General features: G+C 35.9%; 1 protein-coding gene across 1 annotated transcript in view; it reads right to left on the bottom strand.

Moving 5' to 3' along the window:
- Positions 1–315: 315 nt before the first annotated feature.
- Positions 316–18980, bottom strand: part of CDC73 (cell division cycle 73) — a 107854-nt gene continuing 89189 nt past the window's right edge. Inside the window, exons 13-17 of the mRNA XM_054834472.1 lie at positions 18643–18730; positions 11139–11300; positions 9206–9306; positions 6081–6222; positions 316–4831 (exon numbers count right to left, since the gene is read on the bottom strand). Of these exons, the coding sequence (XP_054690447.1) occupies positions 4795–4831; positions 6081–6222; positions 9206–9306; positions 11139–11300; positions 18643–18730 (530 nt within the window). The 3' untranslated portion in view covers positions 316–4794. The remainder of the gene's footprint in view (positions 4832–6080; positions 6223–9205; positions 9307–11138; positions 11301–18642; positions 18731–18980) is intronic.

Raw genomic sequence — 18980 nt, 5'->3', positions numbered from 1 at the left:
CCCCAGGAGAGGTTTGTCTTCCCCTTTCATTCAACAGTGGCTGTACCCATCAGATTCTTAGATGATTTCATTTTAACTTGAACCTTCAAAACCGCTGTTAAAATTTGGGCCCACTGACAGAGTTAGGCCAGAATTTATAATCCACAAACTCATTTAACTTCAAGCAACTGCAGCTAAAGATTTACTTCTGACAGTTTCCAATGATACATGCAGAAACTTTGTGAATTAAGTAACCAGTTTATCTGAATTTGAAATAAAACGTACTAGAGCAAAAGAATTTACAGATGCAGCAAGTAAAAACCATAAACCAAGATATTTTTCTTACAGATTTTATGTACCACCTCATATCTTTCAGTTTTACATGTGAACTAGTCTGCAATAAGGTTTCAAACATTTAAGATTGTTCTTTGCATTTGCATTCTTATTAAAAAAATGATAAGATTTTTGTTTAAAGAAAAATTAACACAGTAAATCAGTCTGGATGCATGGCCTGTCACTGTGGACTACCTACCAATGGATTTTGCTTAACTCTCATTATTCTCAAAGTTACCCTCTACAATAACATCACCACTGAGAAGAATGATCTACAGACAAGTCATGACAGTTGAACAATGGACTCTATGTTACCCACTGGATCATAGTTCCATTAAGAAACTGTCTTTATCTTTGTCAAATGCATGAGCTCCACTTAAACAACTTCATACTTAACGTGTTTCAATCACTGCCTCAGAATTATTCTATCGTGGTAACAGTCTTAGGGTAAAACCAAACCAAAGGAGGTAAACTCCACAATTGCTATTAAGTATGGAACTGTTCAAAAAATGAAAGCAAAACTGCTGTGTCTCTCTCAAAAAAAAAAAATCAGTCAAATGAGCAACTCTGAACATGACATTCAGAGATTCCAGTTTGTGGCACATTTTTCCACAGATTAGCTGAACTGTAACCTACTTGGCCAACCGTTTCTTCAGGCAGGGATTTTAATTTTTCATGAACACATTGCTCTAATAAAGTACTTGGCATTAGTTATGGCTTTTGAATTAAAATGCATTCATGACATTAAATTTTAAAATCACTAAGCCATTAATTTTGACCAGCTTTTTTTTTTTCATATAGTGTTCGCAAGAATTAGCAACTAAGTGCATATTTCATCAGCAAAAGAATGAAAGCTGTACTAATAAAACTTACTTTTGCAGGTCCCTGAAGAGAATGATAATATTTTATACACTGACTGCATATCAAATGAAAGCCAAAACCAAATCTGCTGTTCTGATAAAGGCTTAACTGTCAAATATCACATAATAGTTCAAATTATGATCAAGGACAACTTAACACACAATCTGCTATCTACATTTTCTTCTGCATTCAGAAATAAAAAGGTTTACAGCATTGCAGAACAGTTCTAGAATCTGTCTACCTCAAGCACTGACTTCAGTACCTATTTGTGAAACTATCTTGCTACAAAATTTTCCAGGTAATAACTGAATAGCTGAGCCTACTCAATTGAGGACGCTGATCTGCAATTTCTTCAGGTATGCAAGTCCCAGCAGTTGCCCTACTTTACCTTACAAAAACTTTCCCCTTTGTCTGCTTAGTTCAGGGTAGCATTCAAAAAGCTCAAACAATATAAATCATAGGTATTTTAGTTTTTAATATAAAATCATTACTTCGGATATATCTACTGGCCCCTATAACCTTGCTACTAAAAGAAATAATCACCTGCTGACAGCATGGGAGCCCAATAGCAGACTTCAAACCAGTTTCCATCTTGTTTTATCTTGTTTCATCTCATTCATATTGTACTTATGAAACAGTGTAGAGTTATGACACTTAAGACGTTTAAGAGAAACAGCCAATTTGATCTGATTCCCATGCTAGTATTATTCCCCTGTTCAATCAGCTACAGTGAAGTAGTTAAGTTTTAGTTATACATTTCAGTTGAGCACAATTTACACACCTTATACACCTCTAAATAGTGCGTCAAATTTGCTCAACAATAAGAATGCAGCTCACTAAAACAGATGTCTGATCCTCCAGCTTCCCCAGTTCTTAGTATTGGTTTTCTTTATTACTCTACATTAACTTGTAAATAAATTAAGCATAAGTGTCTAAAATTCCAGCTGTGTTGCAAAGTGCTGCTGTAAGGCTAAATTTTTAAGTCCAAGTAGTTTCATAATCTATGTGCAGCTATTTATGAAGGCAGCAGGAATGCTATTCTGACAACCTAATTAAACTTCCAATAATGTCAGCAGGAATCTGATTGCAAAATGGCTCATTTTATAAACATCACTACTTTTATGACTGACAAAAATATGCACGATCAGGTGCCAACTCCTTCACAAATACATATTTTACAACTCATGTCGTAAATTGCTTGCAAGTACAAAACTTTAACATGTTAAAGGTCTATGCTCAATCCATAAAAACCAGCACAGTTCATACAAAGATTTCATGGATTTTGCTCTTCAGTCAGTTTGACATCCATGTTAACTTCACAAGTTTCAGAGGCGTTACTCCCAATATATACATAAATTTACATCTAAATCAAGCCATCTCCTGTATACAATGTTGGACCTGGAATTACACATGCATTTAAAACACAAGTGAAACACAGGACAGAGAAAAGATAATTGGACCTCGCTTATTTCAAGACCACTATATAGTCTGTATATCACCGTGCACATGAAGCACACATTTCTTCAGAATTTGCTTTTTAGGTTTGCTGGCAATTGCAGGAGTTTCTTTAAAATTGCATGGCCATGAAGTACTGATTAAGTCTGAAAAAAATTACATTTCTAATTAGAAACATTTAAGAGTTACAAAACCCATACATGATACCCCGCTATTTAAAGCGGTAATGAACCCTAAACTGAACCACTTCCTCATGGCAGCGATTGCTATGTTTATAGCCATTACAGCTTTTCTAATTCTAGTACAGGTTAAAACAAAGTACTGAATGTTTTAGCTCACTCATGTATGACATGGATACATTTATAATAATCTTAAGTATTGGGAAAAAATAGTCATTTGATACCAACCAACTGCCCATACAAACAGGAGAACTTCTAGTAGTTCTGTATTGTCTGCTTTTCTCAGTCACTTCGCAGAATCCATTCAAAAATCCAGTCTCAACTTCTTCTAATCTTGGAGTCACCGGGGTTTTCTATTTGGTGGTTTGTTTTTTGTTGGTCGTTTTTGTTTTTTGTTTTTACATTTCCATTAAGACCATTTAAAAATAGTAGTCTCGATATAGCAGGGATGGAAACATCATTAAAAGTCAGACCTCACAGTCCTCAAATTTAATACATAGTTTAAAAAACCTTTTAAGATGTGCCTTCGGGTTTTATTAAAAATGAAGGTAACATCAAATAAAAAGCAAAACTAAAGAAGAATAGGTAGAACATTTTACTTTTGTCAAATCTTAAATGTAAAGTATATTAAAAAAACATGGTTTGGAATTTCAAGAACAGGAATATAAACATGTATTTTTCTATCCCAGAAAACAATTCATGCGGGTGTTACAGTATTTGATCATTCTCTACATCCACTGGTACGTAACATCAACTTAATGTTATTAGATAGATACAGAGATACCATAAATTCATACAAATACCAGGGTCTTCTGGCCTCGGTTATACTGTAGATCAAGCAAATCTGTTCTTTGGTAACTGGAGTAGGCTCATTTTCCATCCCAATGCAGGAGTGACAGGAGGCCCTATTAGCCACTCATCTCAGAAAATTACAACTCCTGCAGACAGTCTAGGCTACTTTTGTCACAAGAAAATAATTGTAGACGTGGTATTAGAGGTGTAAATGCAAAGAAGTTAAAATTATTCATTCATTGTCATGGCTGTTTCAGGAAAAAAACAATCCAAACTCTCTCCTTCTCTATTCATTGTTTAATCTAGGTAACATTGAGACTCATATGTAAAGGTATTTTGATAGATGGGAATGTACACATGCACACTTTCAGTTTAAATAAAGAGACCTGTGTGGAGAATGGCAATTTAAAGTTAACATGACTTGAAGGTATTCCTATAATAAAGTTTAAAGATTTAGTAAACTGGGACATTACAAATCCAAAAAAGTGTTTCTCGATTTTTCATCTTCCCTTTTTCAACAAAGACTGACAGAATATACATATACAGGTTGACATTTTGATTTATCCAAAACAATTCCACTTTGCTCAGTTTGCAAGTCCTATTGACTAAAATGTATCATTCACAACAAAATATTTTCAGTAAGTGAAACAATAAGCAAAGAAAACCAAAACTAAGCTCAGAAGCTAAGTGGTTTAGAAAGCCTGGTAACATCTATGTGTGTGTAGGTGTGTCTAATTTTTTTTTTTTATACATTATATATATAGACACACACACACATATATATACACACACGTGCGCACATGCGCACACGCACACACACATTTGTAACCTGCAGTGAAGATCAATCTATTTTCTAATAAGGAACAAAACACATTATTTAAAAATGTGGCTAATTTAACAAAACAGAGAAGAAACTGCTGCTATCAAAATATACAATTTGGATTGCAGACTAGAAGGCTAACAACATTAAAAAAATAGTTTTAAGCAAAACCCCTTTGCTTCTGAATAAACAACAGGTATCAACCTGCCATAGCATGAAGCATCCAAACAAGATTTTATAAAAAGTTTAAACTGTGACCCTTCTTCATTTGTAAAGTTCTTGACATATCATATAGTGCGAGCTCTGGTCTCCAAACTGGAGCCCCTTTCATTTTTCTCAATCCATACTTCAGGAAATAAATGGCAGCTGAAGGATTCAGAATCTCAAGTGAGATTTGTGCTTCACCATATACCTGAAAAACAATTAACAGAAGACAACATTACGACTCTTTTGGTATTTATAGAAATTTCACTCTCAGGAATAATATGCATAGACTTTGTTAAAACAAAATTCTTAGAGAATTAGCAAGTTGCCAAAAAGACACAATGTTTTATATGCCATATAGCTCTGTCTTATGCAGGATATTTGTCTCACTGAAAGACAGTCAGCTACTACCTTTGCTTCAAAGAAAATTCATGTTTTCCAAGACACCGTGCGACTTCCAACATGGGAAGACAGTTGTTAACGATAACGCTAGTTCATTCTGGGAATTCAGATACATAGTTTAGCTCAGACTTAAGTAAGAAGCCACAGAAAGTTTAATCCTTGGAATTATTTTGACAATTTCCATAGGACTTTTCTTTTTGAAGTTCACTCAATCATTCAAGCAGTTTGCTGTGCAATCAACATGAAAAGATTAAACATTCATGAAATGCATGGGCCTCTCCCTTCCCTCAATATTTCAACTGTTTCATGATAAGAAAATTTCTTCTCTACAGCATGAAAAAGGTATTGCAATGATCTTCCCATTCAGAGAGGGTTGTGAACCACAGAGAAGGAGAGCCGGAAGTAATGCTGCTCTCCACAGAGCTGCCAGTGCTCCTCCATCCCTCACTTCTCACACAAGGCAGGGCTAAGAACACGGAAAGCCCCTAAGATACAGACGAACCACCAGTCCAAAACTCATCGTGTGCCGTATTTTAAACTTACTTCCACTTCTACCCAGTGCTGTGGACTCACTCAAGGACATGAGGATAAGAAAATGTTTTGTGGCTCTTTATTTTAAGGTACTTTCTCACCTCTTCTAGAATGTCATCTAGTGAGGCAGGGAGAGGAAGGAGGAGAGCTCGTAAGCTCAGAACTGCAGTCCACGCGGAGGGCTGGGGGAGAAAAGGAACACTCTACACCACCTAGCTTTTCTCCATTCCTTTCCTTCTGCCTAAGGGAGGTGGGGAGTCATGGTAATAATTGATGATTAATGGTAACTACCCTTCCTTTAAATCCATGCATATTACACTTTGGAGATTATTATTTATAGTTTATAAAATATAGCGGTATATGTTTAACTGTATCATCAGGAGAAATCTAAACAAGCAGTATTTTCAAGCTAAAATATTGTTCAGATGTCTAAGTTGTATACGATTCCCTTGTTGCCATAACTTTTTATTCCCTCCAAACATCATAAAAGCACGAGCATAAAGGAATTTCAACAGGAAACATACCTGTCCAAAGTTTCCCAGAAGCGTAGAAATACTGGCCTGTCCAAGTGTCTTTTGTGGTAGCTTAGTTCTAACACTGTTACATCCCATTTCTGTACATTTGGATCCAGACGTACTTCATCATATTTGAGATGAAAAGCTTTAACTACAGGAAACAGGAAAACACTTAGTGTACAAACATGATGACTTTACAGTGTTTAATTATGAGTCAAAGAGAATTCCCACCCCTCTTTTTTCAGAGTAAGAGTTTGAGAACAAAATTAATGTGCCCATCTCTCAAGAAAGTCAACTCATTAATAAAGGGCACTGAGCTAAATATAGTGGTCAGTAGCCACTATCAGGCTCTCAAGCTATTACAGGTTTAAGTGAAAGGGCAGCCCCTATTTTTAGATCCACAGATTCCAGGAGAATAGCAGAAACTCACTGCAAATTCAAGCACATTTTCTTTGGAAAACAAAGATGTTCTTTCTGAAAAATCTTTGAACTGTCCAAGAATGGGGATAAAAAAAAGCATTTCTGAGACCACTGAGAAGGAAGTCTGGCTATTTCCTGAAAGCCTGCGTAGAAGACTGATAGCAGAATGCCAGTGTAACCTCCAAAGCATTCTGAGAAATGTAGTAATGCCAGTTTCCCCTGATCTAGTACTCAGTTAAAAGTGGTAAAATATTAAGTTATTTTGCTCTTGGGAAGTATTGTCACTTGTGAGCTATGTAAAGCCTAAGCATTAACACAGTATTAAAATCTTCTTGCAATTCTTCTTGATTTCCTTAGCCAAAATCATAGTTTTGACATAATCCAGTGCAAAGCCTTGTACAATTCCTATCTGGTAACCAATTTGATGCATTTTCTATTCTGGATATTATTGGAGAAATAAAGCAGAAGCATTCGACCAGGCTTTTGGAAGTCAGTTCTTTTCAATGCCATGGTCATATCTTTTCTGGTACCACACTCTTCATTTTTTCTTCCACAAAATCCATCCACAATTTTAGCCAAATAGCTAAAATAAATAAAATCAGTCCCCTTTCCCAGATACAGGTCAATCTAAATTGATATATGTAGGAGCTTTCTAGAAGAAAATCTGAAAGTATCTGAAATACAGAAAGTATCTGAAATAAGCTTTTTTTTTTCCTTCAAGACCTTGAAAATGGTATTCAAAATTAAGTATTTGTTCATTAAAGTGACATCATTCAAAATTTCACCTGAAATAATCACTTGCAGATGCAAAAATAAGCTTGTTTGCTATGTGAGTATTAAACACTCAGACCACACGTAAAGAACAATTTTAGAGACTCAACTAAAAATGCTACGTGACATAGCAATTGAACAAATAAAACCAGTTTGACAGGCTCTGGTGTAGTACAAATTTTATTGAGGAACTTTTTATCATAAGCTACCTACTTGTTTTTCACAGTGACAGTAATAAGCTTTGAATATTTGTTAATCTCTACAGACTCAGTGACTTACACGAAGAAATGCAAATTGCAGAGGAAACAATGAACTGTTGCAGATCCCAGAAACCACATTCAATAAAGACTATTAAAGACTATAAATGTGGGCAAAGCAATAGCTTCAGGAAAAAGTAAACACTTACAACCAGACTGATGTTGCCTGTGCTCTCTCCATTGCTTGAATTTTGAGTGAGTAAAGTCATTAGGAAAAGCCCTACAGATACACTTATCAGGAAAATATTTTAAAAATACCTCGCTTTGAAACAAAAGAAAGCACTTCTAAAATTCAAAAAGGTTCATTTCAATGTATCTTTATGAGTCAAATAAGAACAGAAATCCTTCTTTCCCCTTGAACAATGTAAGAATTCGTACACCTTTGGACTGAACTACGCGGGCTATCATTTTGATTTCTTGGCATAGTGAAGACTTCAAAATTGTCATAACAATTCCTATGGCCCTCTATACATTTGTATTTAGATAACTGTTAAAATTAATAGGAACTAGTACACAACTACTAGCTAGTTCTTAAATATTCAACAGCATTTTTCTTTGTTTTGCTTTTCACAGTTTCCGTTTTCTCTGTATCTTCACTTTGACGTGTTATTTTCTTCTTTCATTAGTATCATTTGTTGTGGTGTATTTTTTCTTTTACATTTACTTTTAGGCTCTTTCACTCTCTCCTTGTTCATTCTCAATCCTCCCCTTAAGCACCACATTCTATTTTTTTGTTCACAGATACATCTTTAGCCTTCCATCCGACTGTTTTCCTTTTTTTTTTGCTCCTATCAAACTAGCATTCTCCTTCTAGCCTCTTACTTCACATACCATATAAGTGCACGTATCAAACCTGATCAAACTTGTTTCCTCATCACACTGACTGGAAGATGACAGACTGAACTAAGGTGTTTCTTTTGTTTGGTTTTTTTTTTTCTTTTTTGTATATGCATTGGTTTGTAGGGTGTTTTTTTTTTTTAAACCTGTAGCTCAGAAACTACTGGACACTATAAAAAGGTCTATTTTCTAAGGCAGCTTCCCAATGAAGTGACAGAGAACAGAAGCTGACAGTTTCTTTAGATACCATCATACACCTTACAGTCAGAAGAGCAAACTGTGGGAGAGAACTGCAGTGTGTCTCAAAGTATACCAGGCATTATTGTGGTAACTCAAACTGTTCAGATCCATACAGTGGTAACATCCAGCTCACAACCTAAAAGTATTTATATCTTATTAAACTCCCAAGTTTTTGTCAGACAGCAGATCATATTTATAAAGCTTTCTTAGTGAAATACTAGGTGGTGAATCCTCTGCTCAAAGTAGTAATGAAATCCGAAGACAGCCTGTAAACCTGTTATCTATGAAGTGTTACAATATACATTGTCTTTTCACTTTTTTTGTAAACAAGCTTGGAACGTAAATTTATACACTAGCTATTTCTGAACCTCTTGTAAAGACGACAGCTCTGAGAAGATTTCGGTGAGCTTCCACAGGTCCGACCAGAAGACCTGCAGAGAGCACATTAATACCTGCCACACGTGTGAAGACCTCAGCGCCTGTCTTGTCAAGCACTCCAGTCCAACAGCACTTTGGCAGTACTGGGCTGTACCTTGCCATAAACACCCCACAAAAAACCCCAAACAGAATAAAACCCCCAAACACATAAACAAAACAAAACCCCCTTACTTTTTGCAAAGATATCAACAGGTGATCCGTCAGGCAAGAGCCAAGGCCAGCCTTTGAACTGCCAGGCAGGACCCTGTACAAACACCGCCACCACACGATCCCTGCCGACATAGAAAGAGGTGGACAGGTTGAACATTCAAATTATGTGTTTTCTTAAACAGGCAATATACCTTAGCATAGTTTCTTATTTTGGTAACAGTAGTATAGCATATTTAACAATCACATCTCCGGCATAACTGCTTTTTCTCTGTTAAGCAAAAAAAAAATTCACGTGATTTTTCTGGACTTTTAGCTCCATCCCTTTGCAGATTATAGCTCAGTTTTTCATGTTACATTTATAATAAGTCAAACAGTGTTTATTTCAGGTCATTATTACTTTGCTTTTTAAAAGTGCTCCAACATTTTACAGATAATCTTCTATGAATAACACTGTAAACTGTGTTGTATCTATTTAAAAGCCGATAGTCTGAATACTGTTAAAACTTCTATTCTAAAAATTTATTAGAAGTGACAGTTACTAAATTTCTGCCTCCAGTTGCAAAGCACATCATTTATTGTAAGGGTATGTAACCATTACCTGTGGTCTAAGAAAATAAATTTGTGATTAAAATGAAGCTTTTACATTAATAAAAATTAAAAAAAAAACCCAAACAAACCAACTTTGAGAACAAATGTCCTCCCATTTATGGTCTTTCTTGAACATTTACATCATCTGGCCATGCTTCTTACCTCCTACAACTAATACCTACCTCCCTAATCCAATCCCCAAATTTAATTCATTGTAAAGTCTACCAAATCCCAAATGGAAAAGAATAATCAAGATGGAGGGGTTTTGCTCTTAAAAAGACAGACTCAAGCTTTGCCATTCAAAATGATGTTGCAGGCTTTGTAATGGCTAATAGAAAGAAAAATAATCAGCAGCAACACGTTCATTTCTAGATAGTAATATCCAATTCTCCCTTGCATAAAAACAAGCTAAAAACCCCACACCATCTCTTTGGTCAGAAGCACTTTAGGAACCATTTTAGATGGTTCTTACAGGTTTGTTCATTAAACATTTTAAGTGCTATTTGATATTTAGAATTTCAAAACCACAGATTCCTGATTAATTCGAGTTCTCAATACAGAGAACAATTAATTTAAGAACAGGACATTTTCAAAGTATTCCTCTCCATTAAAATCTACTTTGGAAGTTACAAAACCACCAAAAATGTCATCTTGCGTGTCTAAAGTCCTCACATTTGTGAGGAAGAAGTAAAAATGTTGCCAAGTAACAAAAAGATGTTTCTCCAGAATTTTCCTACGCCAAGAGAAATGTTTTCATAGCATCGAAGAATGGGCTACAGACAAAATAATCTGCAGCTTTTTCTTAAAAGCTATCTAAGATTTTCTTTCCCCAACTGGGGCGCTCTCTTCTGAAGCCAGCTTCCATCGTCGAGTCCAATTCAATGAATCTGATTCACTACTGAAACCACAGTTCAGTCTTTCCTATGTTCTCTTTCTTAAACTCTTCAAGTTAGAATGTCAGATGCCGAAGGTCTGCAAACTTGTCTTTAATAGATCTCATGCAGAAAGCAGACAAGAAAGGAGGATTTTTCTCTCAGGTGGTGTTTCAGTGACTTGCACATTACGGTATCACCAACTGGAACACTCATATGAATATTCCTATTTGAATTTCCGTAAGATTTCAGGCAAATCGAATAAAAATAGTTGTGCTGCTCATAGTGTTAAAATGTAGAGAGTTGGATTTCATAAGAAACTTCTTTTAAGAAGTGTCATATTATTTTCACCTGAAGAAGAGACAGTTAATAATCAAATCCATTCTTTTATCCACATCTTAACTTTTTAGGCAATTTAGTAGAATTTTATTGGTCCCCTCCAATTTCTGCATTCTCCTGACTAAGAAATTTTGTAAAGGGGAAATCTATTTTACCAGTCTTGTGGCATAAGTTTCAGAGGTTGATCTACTACTCGATAAGGTACAGTAACGCTGACTGTAGTTCCCCCAGGCTGCATCTGGTCCTTCCTTCTCTGTATTAGAGTTTCATTTTCTCGTTGACAGCCTTGTTTCTTCTTTTCATCTGATGGTACAAACCTTGGGGAATAAAGAAACAGTCAGTAGACAAAAGCAATTTGTTTGATGTAATCAGCAGGAAAAGTAACAACTTTATCAGAACATTGCATTATTGTCAAGAGTCACTGAAGCCACTCACTTTCACTGTGCCAAGCGTCCATCGCTACTCATTCAGAACAGCAAAACACAGAAGAATAATATTTCATACACCCTTATGATAAAAAGGACTAAAAGGTCCTCTGCCCCTCAAAACTATGGCCAGACCCGTTCTTACACCTTCCCGGCATTCCTTGCACACCTTACCCAACACATTTGCAGATGAGAAGCCAGATCCCAACCTGCTGAACTGCTGGAACTCAGTCTTTATAGGGACCAAGGCTAACAATTGCTTCCTAGAGCAAATTTTGCTTGATATGATCTGGTGTCTTCCTCAAGAAAGCTGGGGATTTTGGTCAAAAAAGTTTTTGAGTGAGGTTTTATTTTTTTGGATGATGGTGATTTTACATTATCAATGATTCATCTGGTTTCTATGATGTATGATACTATGATTCTGGATTATTTTTTTTTTTATAAAAGCTTCTTTGATTAAGTGCTTGTAAAATAAGGATAATGTGATGCTCATGTCTTATGTAATCTACATATGACAAAAATAAATGCTTTTGATGTGACCCCCCTGCCCCCAAATGAATTACAGATCCTTGATTTTACAGCCTCTTACCTTAAAAAAAAAAAAAAAGTAAGAAATTCCATTTCAAGAGTCTCCTCTTTACAGCAATAATAAAATAAAATACACAGAACAGTTCTCAAAATTGTTATCATAATGAGAGTCATGCAACCCTTTTTACTGATGAATCTCAGTGGATTTTGTAAAAAGGAAATGTAATAAAACCATGCATTTTATAGAACTAAAACTATGTCACAGAAAGTTAAGCTGGTGTGAGCGGTACCACCTACCAGGCCAGCAAAAGAGCTGAGCTCAGCCCCATGCGCTCCTCACATTCTAGTCACAACCACCCAGCTGCACTACTAACACTGTTTCATTTCCAAAAATTCTGATAAAAAGAAATACTGTATTTCACTTAACTGCAAAAGTTATCAGGAGTATTGGTACTACATTTTAAAAACACAGTACTCCACATAATTGGTAAGATTTCTCTTCATTATAGTACAGACGGAGCTTTTTAAAAGTTTGCTACATTTTTGGGGTAAGTTATCTGCACCATTTCTATTTGTTCTCTTCAGCCTATTTCTATATTAATACTAAAAGCCAATTTGGATGTACTTAAACAGGCAGACCACACTCCCTATTGCTGGAAAAATAGAAAAAAAGGAATGAAAAATGAGGAAAAGTTCATTATTCAGTCAACTTGAAAATACTAAGGTTTGCTACTACCTTATCTCCAACGAGAAAATAGCATTTTGGGGAAAAAACCTAAACAAACATGTTTTAAGGCAGCAGGTGGAAATTGTTGATAGACTTTCAAGCAAAAGTATTTTCCTAACGTAAATAAACAGATGAAACCCCCTTATACTACTCTTCATGATTTAACAGTGCTTCAAAAACAGGAAGCCACAATATCTGAAGTTTGCCTCCAAATGCGTACAACTGCACTGGAAAATTTAACAAAACCTGCAAATGACTATCAATTGTGCATTAAAGTTAACTAGTATTGCGAATACAGAAAAAGCATTACAGATGTTAAATGATAAGCTATAAAGTAAATTATGCTTATCTGTCTCGTACATGCAAAATGACACCATTCTAAGGAAAATACAGACAAAAAAGCTATACAGGATACACTGGGAAAACTACACTTGGGCCACCTAGAATATTACAAATACCTATTAAAACAGTCATTTCACCAATAATTGAAGTCCTTAGAAAACAGTTGATATTTACATATATTTTCTTTACCACACTCAACCGACACATACAATTGCGTGCTACACACAGAAGCCTTCAACAGACTTCTACTTTGGAAAAAGCTGCCAAACCTGACATCAGAATTCAGTATTTCTAATCAAGTCGGCAATTTAAAAACTCAAAAGTGAGATGCAACTTTAATCATGAGCATACCTAACAGCCTGGCCTGCCAAAATGTTGCAGGCTTTGCTTTGCCAATACTGACAGGAAACCGTATTTATTTGTAACTTAAAATGAAGACTTGCTTGGTGGTCTTGAGTTTTTAAGAAAACCATTCATGAGTCTCTCCTCACCCATCATAACTAAGGAAGCTGGGCTGGAAAGATGGAAATAAAATAAAATATTACACCACCCCCCACCCCACCCAAACGCCTTTAATCCAAGTGGAAAGGTCTATATGAAAAGCCAGGATCACCTAAAATGGTGGAGAGCTTGATAAGAATTTTGTTCTTTATTACACATCCCATGTTTGAAAGTGAACAAACTCTTACGGAATTAGTAAATAACAACCAAACAGCCATATATTACAGTCATAATCAAATATTCATATGAACAGCAATCTAAAAGGTCACATTTTTAATTTAATTCGTAAATGTGAGGAGGCAAACACAGGTTAAATGGAAACAGGAAATCCAGCTGCCCCCGTCGAATCAGATGGACATGGACACCAAGAAGCACTATTGCTATTCTATGAAGAGTCTAACAATTTCACCACTATATCTGAGACCCCTCAAAATTTGGCTGAAACAGGCATTCCCGATTCTACTTCTAGCTTTAAATGTTTCTGTGTTTAAGCATTCGTTTCAACCCTAGTTTATTGCCAGTTACTCTCCATTTCAGCTAGAAACTGTTACAGCCATCAAGGTACCATTTGGTTGTGCCTCAGTTATGTAGCTTGTAGACAATAGCTTCAGTTGTATTTACTGTAAAAATCTGAATGTTTTTGAACACATTTCTCCAGGACAGAACAGAAAATACCTTCTGAAGAAAAAAAAAATCAATGAGCAGATTCACATGGAACAGTAGAGAAGATGACTGTCATAAAGGAAGCACTGAAGGAAATGCTTGCATGTATGTACACAGAGAACAGGAGTGACGGCTTACAGAAAGGTTATGAAATATATGCTCACATTTCCGGAAACCATTGATTCAGTGAGTATAATAAAAGCCACACGCTTACAAATCAATAGAAATTACCGTACAATTATAAATATAATCATGGCTTACTCCCTCACTGCTTGGACATAAAAGATAAGCTTAAGAAATCTGAGTATTAAAGAAAACAGCAAAAACCCCATCTTCTCTTGGGAATTACTTGCCACAATACTATAGCTGGTGGCTTAACTACACATTTGTACTTGACACCTTTTTAATCATCCAATACACTAGAAATGTGTTGTGAAACCTGACTGTGCAGGAGCTTACATTTTTTTGTTGCTTCACCAGATTACTATTCTCTAGTTAAAAAAAAAAAAAGAAAAAGAAAAAGAAGAAAAAGCCCTATCTGCTTAGAATCCATTTTTATACCCCTACTAGGAAATTAAGAGCACTCAATTATCTTGCCGTTAATTGCCAAAATCATTATTCACATAAAAACTGGTGCATTCTCTCACTGTACAAAGACAGCAGGTCCCTTTCCTAAGGTAACAGGCAAGTGATTGAACACGATCAAATTACAGGAGGTAATTGGTAAGATACTGTCCACTGAACTGCCAGAGCTGCTCATGCCTAGGCTCTAAACTCAGATCAATTGCTAGCATTAACTTTAAAACACTTTCACTGAGGTCAGGTCAGCACTTTCTGGCCCCCACCTCAGGCACACTGAAAAATACATGAACAGAGAATAAGGCAACTCTGATGCTGGACAGTAACCGAGAGCATCATAATAATATATATTTGATTGTGTTCAGAATTGGAGACTTATTTTTATAAGCCCCTTAGTATTTTTGTTAGATTACAGTATCAAAAGCTTCATACACCTATTTTTGCAAGAGAACAAAGCTTGTTTTTGTAATACGTCATCCCTGAATCTCTCAGAGAGCTTGCTCAGTATCAAAGCTGGATAAATCTCAGTGAGTTGCCTGGCCACATATGGTGAAACACATCATGAGTAAAAGCGTCATCATAATAAAAATACATAATCAGCATCTAATCATTTACATCTACCTGATATAATTCCTGCCTCGCTTTTGTTCCACATAAAGCAGCAGCATTGCCTCTGAAAAGCCTAACTTCAGATACTCTCAAATACTTTGTCTGAAAAGCCAGATTTGACACAATAATTATGATATCCAGTGTTGCATTCAGATAGTGAATAAGAATAATGTGTATTATATGAAATATTTTTAAGAAGCTTCACAATATACCATAAAGTATTGTGATTCTGATTTCAAATGAAATTATATCTTATCTTTTTAATATTTTAGAAACTCTTCATTTTTATCTTGTACTTGGCTCCTTCGAAAAATAACCTTTCAAAAAAGATTATCAAGAATATTTGTATATTATACAGCATGCAAATTGCATATATTACAATTATATATAGAAATACAAGCTAAGTTGCAACAAATATATCCAACGGGCAAATCCGATATCTTAAAATTATCTTAAACCAGTAACATGCTTCAGGTTTATCATTATATATATTTTATTCTACTCATGATAGATTTCCTGCTTTCCATATTCTCTACCTCAAGAGAGAGCATAACATTAGCGATGAATTAAACATGCTAAGCATCATACAAATGTCAGCAAAATTTAGCAAGGGAAAAAAGTCAACATACTACAGAGCTATGAAAAAGGTTATTAATTATACCAACATTTTTAGTAAGTTTCTTTCAGTCCTGGACAACTGACTTTAACACCATAGTATTGGATGAAGACTGTCCTGTTTATTTTACAGGAAATACCCTAAAATATCTGCCAATGATACCACAATTACTTTTTCTCATACCCAAAGTGACAGTGTGTTGCAGTCCAGTTACTTATTAAAAAAAAAATCCAGCATCCTAGACAAAAACTATCCTAAAAGACAGATACTCCCAGCTATGACTAGTTTCTGATTTTAAGTGGTTTGGTCTCCAGTTATAATTTCAGCTTTGTTCCTAATTTTAAGAAACATTTAAATGGAGGGAATCACAAAAGTCGGTTTTATTTATGAAACCCAAATACTCATTCTTTATTATCACACACTTCACAGAACTGTGCTGCCTCGCGTTTCAAGCGTGAAAGAAAAAGTTGCCTTGTAAACAGCCCGTGTCGCACATGTATCTGAGCTGCCGTACCCCAACAACCTTGGGGGCCTCATTCTTCCAAGGTTCTCCTACTTTTCATAACAGTCTCCCCTTCAATGGCTTTTACTCTTCCAGCTCCAGAAATCCCTTCTCCTCATGCTGTATCACGGCTCTCCTCTGATGGCTAATGCAAGCAGGCTGATTGCCTCTAAGAATACAAGAAATTTAAATCTACTCATTTCTTCCTCAGGAAGGGTAAGGGAGGGGGTATTAATTTGGGTGTATCTTTTCTATCTGGACAATATTTCCTTATTCCAAAAGTGTGGCAACGACACGTGTCTTCCGAATCTCTACTCCTGTGTCAAATTTAGCTGAAAGTAGGGAAAGACTTAGAGGCAGCAGTGACTTTGAGGCAGAAATTAGATACATCTTCTTTCCTTGGAAAACCATCACATATCTATCCATCTACTCTATAGCAACGCTACTTCTACACTCTGTGTACCTGAACAGTAAAAACAAACCCTGCAGCCATTCCAAAACAAACTACTTCAATAAATTTGAATGCAAAACAAAATACAGGCCAGGCGACATTTTCTACAAGAGTGCTGTAGAAACTGTCATAGCTAAACTAGTATTTTGCTCTTCTGAATTCTGCTATTGCACTTCTGATTCATTAATATACCATGCTTCTTCACTTTGCCTTTTATACTTCTTAACTACATCAGTGTGCTCCTTTGACCCCTTAAACTTCATTTCCTTTTTTTCTGGATCAGGTTCTTTGCACTGGGGCACTCAGCCTCCTCTTGGGGCAGGTCTTGAGAAGTTAACTGTAGCTCTACCCCAGTGGAGCTGCAAACAGTGCAAGCCTCCTAGAACAGATATACTTAGACATGACATATAGGTGCTTTATTCCAGTACAGGCGTTCCTGCACCAGAAAGTCACAAACTACATCAATGTAAAATCCAAGGCTTGTAGTTGTGCTTTTTTTTTCTTAAACATAAAACCCCACATAAATAAGCAACATCCTGTGTCAACACAATTATATCAGTCCAGTAACTGCTTGCACATTAGACAATAATGCTAAAAGCCAGCCTTCTCTCCAATTAAATACTTCAGAAGAGGCACCAAGGGTCCAGTAACGTGTACTAGATCTTTGATGATATGTGGCAGTAATCTAGGAACTAGAAATAGCTGGAGATCAGAAGGCACCCAGTATCTCTCAGCACAGTTTTAAAAAATTCTAGGGCAACTCCAGTGAAAACCATAGCACCACAATAAGAACAGCCTATATTTGAAGAGCAGTGTATAGTCTCATAAAGGACAAGCAAAGTACTGAAGGTAGACGAAAGATGAGCTCTCCAGTTGTTGAACATATCATTGCGGACAACTTCTGTGAAAATGACTGCCTGTTTCAGAAAAATTAACTGGTATTAACCGATAGGCAACGCTAAATACACGATCTGTTGGACAAGCAGAAAGATTTTTTTGGGGTTTTGTTTGTTTTTACCATAATAGAGAATTTTACCTTACCATGAAGAAAGTAATACACAGTGTTGATTGCATTCAGCCATAATGAATTAAATCTTAGATTAATATGTGTGATGCAATAAACAAGTGTTAGCAACTCATTAATATTTCCCTGAATGAATTTGCATCAATACTTACTGGCAATGCTTTATTTTTATTTATATGTGAACTTTAAAAAAATTCTTTATTTAGACAACCAGCTGACCTGCTCAGCTGATGTAGCCTTCTATCTAAAACAAAGGTTCCCCTCTGGTCCCTTTCTCCTTTATAGCAACTGCAGTCATTTCCCAAAATCTCTTCTGAGCTCCATGAGCACATTGCCTTTGCTCATCTTCTCTAAGCCTTCTTCCACTGTAAGGGTTCGTTGATCAGTTGCACATGTGTGCATGTCTGTTACATGAAAGAAAACCACTGCAGACATTAGAAATGGCATTCTAAGAGTTTCTTCTTAATCTGCACATTTGGCCCACAGGTCACAACTGTGCAAAAACTCCAAGAATAAGTTTTTGCTTTTTTCCTACTATTCAAGAGGCATTCATTTCTTTTATACCCTGGTCTGGAAAACTAATTTGTCACAAGACAGTAGATACTCCCTCTTGCTTAATTACTGATTTGGTACTAGTACACCTTTATATCTGAAAACAGTTTTTATACAGTATGTTCTAATCAGCTACTTACTTCAGATCTTGCAGAAGGTCCTTTGCATTAAGCATCGTTATTAAAGAGGTTGTGGCTGCTGGAATAATGATTATGGGAGTTCGAGATCCTGTAGAGATAATAAAGTTACCTTTGCCTGTTGGGGTTTTTTTTGTGGTTTTAGTTGTTCTGGGTTCCCCCCACCCCCCTTTTTTCATTAAAAGAACTGTACATAAAAACAACAGTCTTGCTTAACAGATCAAAATAAGGGAAAAAAATTAAAGGAAAATTGTAGTAAGCCTTTTCTAAACTGAAGGTTTTCATTCACCAAAAAACCTGTCAGGAGTCTCTAAATACGTGTAGGACCCATGTTTAGCAAA

Source organism: Grus americana, chromosome 8 (genome assembly GCF_028858705.1).
Source record: "Grus americana isolate bGruAme1 chromosome 8, bGruAme1.mat, whole genome shotgun sequence".
NCBI classification, from domain to species: domain Eukaryota; kingdom Metazoa; phylum Chordata; class Aves; order Gruiformes; family Gruidae; genus Grus; species Grus americana.
Note: the sequence above shows the minus strand (reverse complement) of the source record. Positions and strands in the feature narration are given on the sequence as shown.